This window comes from Tupaia chinensis, unplaced genomic scaffold (genome assembly GCF_000334495.1).
Source record: "Tupaia chinensis unplaced genomic scaffold, TupChi_1.0 Scaffold143986_1, whole genome shotgun sequence".
Classification (NCBI taxonomy): domain Eukaryota; kingdom Metazoa; phylum Chordata; class Mammalia; order Scandentia; family Tupaiidae; genus Tupaia; species Tupaia belangeri.
Genome location: NW_006203837.1, coordinates 126,561 through 132,733, shown reverse-complemented (window position 1 = coordinate 132,733; position 6,173 = coordinate 126,561). Strand labels below are relative to the sequence as shown.

Sequence of the window (6,173 nt, the reverse complement as noted above, 5' to 3'; positions counted from 1 at the left end):
CATGCAAACAATAGAAGTCCTCTCAAGCACACATCAGAAGAGAAGACTAAAAGAGAATCTGATCTTTGAAAAAGAAATTGTGTTTAGTAAGTCATCCCTTTTCTCTGACTCTCTTCTCTAACATAATTCTTAAAATATTTATATGTATCCATTTTATATAGCATACTACTATACTATTATAACTTGCTTAGTTTATAACATTTTCATAAGAGAAAAAACAGCTTTCTGCTTCTATCATATCACCACTGAAATTCATATGATCACTAAATAACAATGCACATACCACTTAATGCCTCAGAGATGTTCTCAGATCTTAGGAGATCACAGTCCTTTAATGTTTAGAGGTAAGAGCATTCAGCTATCCTTCTCCAAGGATCAAGTCCATACAATAAAATAATGTTTTTTCAGATCAGAGGAAGTATTGTATGCTAAGCTAACTTTTAGCAAAGAGAAGCCAAAAGGTGTACCTATCCTGTGAGTAATGAGATTACCACAGAAATAGGACTACAACTCAGAACCTCAGGCTTAAGGAAGGCAAATGAGCTACTCAGAAAAACAGCATTCTTGGGGACCAGTAGGTGGTGTGGTAGTTAAGGTGCTGGACATTCCCACATGGCTGACCACAGTTCAAGTCCTGGACCTGGCGGCTTGCTTTCTCACTTATCCTCTCTCTCTTTTGTGTCTCTCTCTGGTCAAATTAAAATAAATGAATAAATAAATAAAATTAAATAAATAATTCCTTTAAAAAAATAAAAAAGAAAAACTCAGAGTTCTTACTGTGCACTTCAGCCAGACTAAGCCTCAGGCAATCCATTCTACTCTCTAAGAATAAAATTTTCCTTCTAGAAATATGAATATTAGGAAACTCAGCAAGTTTTAAGGTTACTATACAAAATAATCTTTACAAAGGGATATTACATTTAGATGCAGAAAAATGTGTTGCTATATATTATTTATTTATTTAATTGATAATAATCATTTATTTATAAAGTATAATCTGGTATTTTGATACATGTATAGAATGTGAAATGATTAAATCAAGCCATTTAACATGTTCACCTTATGTATTTATAATTATTTCTAGTGAGATTTCTAAAATTTACACTCTGATTTTTAAATATATAATACATTTTTATTTTTCAAAGAATTGTTAATTTAATTTATTATTATTATTATTTAATTTGACCTGTGAGAGACAGAGACAGCAAGTGAGAAAGCAAGCCGCCAGATCTGGGACTCAAATCACAATTGGCAGTGTGAAAGTCCAGGAAATTTTTATTACCATAGTCCCCAGGCATGCAAGAAATCAAATAATTGCACCCCATATAAATAAAATTTTGAACCCTTTAACCATTTCCCCATCTTCTAACCCCCACTCTAGTTCCTGAGAAACGCCATTCTGCTCTCTATGTCTATGAGTTTGCCACATTACTTTCCACTTAGAAGTGAGATCAAACAGTACTCGAATTTCTGTACCTGGCATATAAGCCTGGAAGTCACTAGACTGCTATCTATTATGCTTCCTAAAAAAGAAATTCAGTTTTTTTGCTTTTCCTAACTTTTTAATTTCTCGAATCCCAGAATTACCAGTACCACAGTTTGTCAGACTTCTGAGTTCCACGTAAGAATTCCAAAGGCACATAGAGAAAGATGTACTATAGCTCTTAACAGTTTCTCTCAAAATATTAATAATCCTTTCTGTGCAAGACCCAAAGCAAAGAATGGAAAAGTTGTTCCATGTGTGGTATGTCTTTTGCATCTGTATTTGTAAAGGGTTGCTGAGTGTTGTATGTTAATATAGAGAAAATATAAGTAGTTAGTATTTTTAAGGTGACTGTATATATATATATATATTGCTTATAGAAAATTCTTAGATATACATTAAAAATTTGGAAAACAGCTTTAGAAATCATACACCATATACACTAAGTTCAAAAAATATAGTGACGAAATAAGTAATTTTTATGTTTGAGAGCTTTCCACGTATTTTCTAATTTATATTCACAACAACACATGTATTAGATTGTTTCTTTTCTTTGTAACATCTGAGAAGGAAGAAACAGATTAAGGACACAAGATCAAAAAGTAAAACATAGAAATTTCAGAACAAGTCCAATTAAAAATCTGTGGCAGGCCATCCATCACCATGGCTTAGTGTTGGCGTCAGTATCGGATTCCAAGAATGGTCTGACTCACATCCCAGCATGGTGACTTGAGAATATGCCAACATGCTCTGTGTGTGTGTGCATGCATATGTGTGTGTGTGTCTGTGTGTGTTTGTGTATGCACAGAATCCTGACAAGATGGATAGATAGAGGAGATGGGATTGTGGTGTGATTACACCATTGGAGGGTCTTTTCTCCCACTCTTCTGTCTCTGCTGTCTCTGTGTCTCTCTTAAGTGAGTGCATCTGCCATCTGGTAATCAAAAGAAGTCTACTGCTAATCTTTTAAATATGAGACTAATATTAATAATGTAATGTAATTAGTCCACAAAATTATAAAATGTTAACAATTTTTTAAAATAACTTAAAAAGCAATATTAAGTTGTTTTAGTAAACTTCAGCTCAGGCAAATACATGTTTATCTTTTAACAAAATTCTCTCTCAAATGTGGTCGAAAACCAGCTGTTACTATTATTTATCTTCTCTGTAATTTATGTCAGTGACCACCAAACAAGTTATTGAAATTTTCACTTGGAAAGGTTGGTCTTGATAAAAAAATAATTTTCAATATAATGTCAGATTATTTGTTTATGAGGCATAAATATATCAGGTGTCATATCAGGATATTATCTGTAGAAATTAGTTAAATATCTTTTATGGAGGATATGTTTATTTGTAATTTGAGATAATTATCATGTTTCCTTCCCACAATAAACATGTGCTTCATCTAATTTCTATAGAAAATTTTCTTTTCAATCCGAACCCATGCTCTGAGTTCTCAACAATAAGGACCAGAGCAACTCAGATTCAAGATGTGGTAATAGCTTGCTGTGTTCACACAATATCCTAGTACCACCCTGGAGATTTCAAAGCATAGAAGGAGATGGGAAATTGAAGTGAAACAGTGTAGAGAAAACTTTAATAAAGGGGAAAGGGAAATAGACAATTATCTTTGCAATATCATGCTTGAGAAAAATTTCCAATTTACATAGAGATCAACACAAGCAATATCATTATTATATTCCAAGGTAAAGAACTGTTATGACTGAAATCTTAACCCCATGTACATTCAGCATCTACAGTCAACATTGCAGTATCCCACACATGTCTGCAATTTATTCTTATCCAAAAGATAACTTCTGTAACTATGATGGTCAGGACATGGTAATCTTTTCAAGTCTAGAGATTCCTAATCATATATTCCTATAGTTAAAGGTAAATATTTTCTGTTGATAACCTTTGCTCCATTTACAGTTCATGAAGTTAGAATTTAAGTCTGAGTGGTGGTTCACTTTGATTAATTTTAGGTTAATAGTTTTACTGTGTAAATAACATTTTATTGCACATTTTAATGAATAATAAACTATGTTCTTGGTTTTTAACCAAATAATCATGGCAGATGGCAGACATTTTTTTTTATAAGTATCTATGTAGTTTCTCTCTGAAAGAGTTTCCCAACATATATTTTAGATTACTAAACTAAAATCATTAGGTTTGGGACATTCTGCAGAAGAAGTAAAGAGACATTGTATTATGTATCATGGCCTTTCTACGGGATTTCAAGACCACATACTCAATAATCTTCCTAAGTGTATGAGCTACATTTTAGTTACCTAGTCTAACAGCTGAGGTGCCCCACTCAGATTCCTTTTACTTAACTAGCAGACCAAATCTAGTTAGCAGGTGACAAGACAAAAATTCTTTAAACTTTCCTCTTACACTTCTGCTTTCCTTATTCTATCCACTCAATAAAACATTTGAGTAACGATCCCCAACAGGCTGTTTTTTAAACAGCCATATTAGTCATTGGTTTTCTCTTTGGGGCATAAACCATAAGTGTTGGAACAGATTTTTCTTTGCAATTACCTATGTCATCTCAAATGTAGATGCTAAGTGTCAATGTGAACACCCAAATCTAAATATTAAGTACTCTGTGTCATTCCACTAACTGAAAATCTATCCTTCCCTTTATGTGATTTTAGAAGACATACGAGATAATATGGATGAAGGAAATCAGTCTGTAGTATCAGAATTTGTGCTTCTGGGACTTTGCCACTCTTGGAATATACAGCTCTTACTCTTCCTGGTGTTTTTAATGCTTTACCTGATCATTGTACTTGGAAATACTCTCATTGTGACTTTAATCATCACTGGCCCCCATCTCCATTCCCCCATGTACTTCTTCTTGGCCAACCTGTCCTTTGTGGACCTGTGGATTTCCTCAGTTACGACTCCTAAGATGATCACAGACTTTCTCAGAGAGAACAAGACTATTTCCTTTGGAGACTGCATGTGCCAAGTCTTTTTTGTGCATTTTTTTGGAGGTGGTGAAATAGTGCTACTTCTGGTAATGGCCTATGACAGATACGTGGCCATCTGCAAACCACTCCACTACTCTACCATTATGAGCCTACGAAGGTGCATTGGGTTGGTGGTGAGTTACTGGATCACTGGCTTTGTGCATGCTTTCAGTCAAATGGTGATGATTATACAGCTGTCATTCTGTGGTCCCAGAGAAATAGACAGCTTCTTCTGTGATATACCTCTGGTTGTAGAGCTTGCCTGCATGGATACTTCTACCTTGGGAATATTCTTGAATGGTGCCAGTGGAGTTCTAGGTTTGACCTTTGTTGTGTTACTGATATCCTACACGTACATTCTTCTCACTGTCCGCCAGCGCTCTAAAACTGCTGTGTCTAAGGCTCTCTCCACCTGCACTGCCCACATCACTGTAGTGGTGCTCTTCTTTGGGCCCTGCATCTTCATCTACGTGTGGCCACTGAGCATTCCTTGGGTGGACAAGTTTCTTGCTGTGTTCTACTCTGTTATTACACCTTTCCTGAATCCCGCCATCTATAGCCTGAGAAATAAAGAGATGAAAAATGCTATGAAGAGGCTCAGAAACTATTATGTAGATTCCGAGGTTAGTATTTAAAGCCAAGAAGTATTAAGTCAAACTGGCAATATATTAATCTTGTAAAATAGGTTGAGATTCAGGTAATTTAGTTTATGTCTACATGTTATTCCTCACACTAGCTATCAAAGCATGATTAATATCATTCAAAGAGTTTCAGCATTTTCTAATGAACCAGCAGAACACCATGAAATATTTTTCTAAACTCCAAAGCAAGTAATTCTTTTCTGGGAAGAATTTATTTAATAAAAATCCTTATGTGTATAATTACATTATAAAAGATTCTAACCAACCCAAATGTCCAAAAACACGTGAATGGATTAAAAAAATCCCATCTGGCTCATGAACCAGAAAATGGTATAACAGTTATGTCATGGACTCCCACATAGTCGACCGCAGTTCGTGTTCTGGACCTGAGGGTTTAAAACTTGTGACAGTTGTGTGTGCAGGAAAGCCCAAGATCACAAGAGAAGAATGGAGGAAAAGGTTTTGCAATGTGGTCATTCCCCCATGGGGCCTTTTTTCACTTTTTGTCTTTCTGTCCCTTTGGCAAGTGCACACACTCTATACCAAAAATATCTCTAAAAATATAAAAGAAAAAATGTGGCAAATAAACACTATGGAATACTACACAATGGGGAAAAAAAATGAGACCATAGCATTTGATGCAAGGTGAACAAATATAGAAGATTGACTGCTGAATGAAGCAAGCCAGACTATGAAAGAGTGACATTGTATGTCCTCACTTAACATATGCCAAATGTCTGCACTCTATGGCAGAAACTAAAAGGTTGGAGGAAACAGAACCTTGGTTGCAGATACTGGAAACAGTGTGGGAAGAGGATGAGAGGTGTGGGAGCATGAGAGATAGATAGTCAAGGAGAAACATAGAGTGGCAAGACATTTAAGAGACAGACGAATGGAGGATTGTCTGTAGATAACATGTATGATAACATCTTTAACTGTCCTGGTATACAGTGTATTCATGCTAGAAAAATTCATTTTACAAGCTGTGGTAATATAAAGTAATAAAATGTATAAAATTTGTTTTAAAAATTCAAGAAAATCAGAGAAAAGAAAATAAATTCTGTACAT

At 34.8% G+C, this 6,173-nt stretch overlaps 1 protein-coding gene across 2 annotated transcripts; it reads left to right on the top strand.

The window, feature by feature from the left end:
- Window positions 1-4,163: 4,163 nt before the first annotated feature.
- Window positions 4,164-5,969, top strand: LOC102479983 (olfactory receptor 4K14). 2 transcript variants are annotated; one of them, XM_006165665.1, is made up of 2 exons: window positions 4,164-5,075; window positions 5,946-5,969. In XM_006165665.1, the coding sequence occupies exons 1-2, from the start codon at window positions 4,164-4,166 to the stop codon at window positions 5,967-5,969; spliced, it is 936 nt and encodes a 311-aa protein (XP_006165727.1). The 2 variants fall into 2 exon arrangements, with proteins under 2 accessions (XP_006165727.1, XP_027622981.1); XM_027767180.1 differs by lacking the exon at window positions 5,946-5,969 and having other exon boundaries at window positions 4,164-5,099.
- The last annotated feature ends 204 nt before the right edge of the window (window positions 5,970-6,173 follow it).

Coding starts and splice junctions, on each gene's coding strand:
- LOC102479983 (XM_006165665.1), top strand. CDS start 4,164: ATGGATGAAGGAAATCAGTCTGTAGTATCAGAATTTGTGCTTCTGGGA. Junction 5,076..5,945: donor AGAGGCTCAGAAACTATTAT/GTAGATTCCGAG, acceptor GGAGCATGAGAG/ATAGATAGTCAAGGAGAAAC.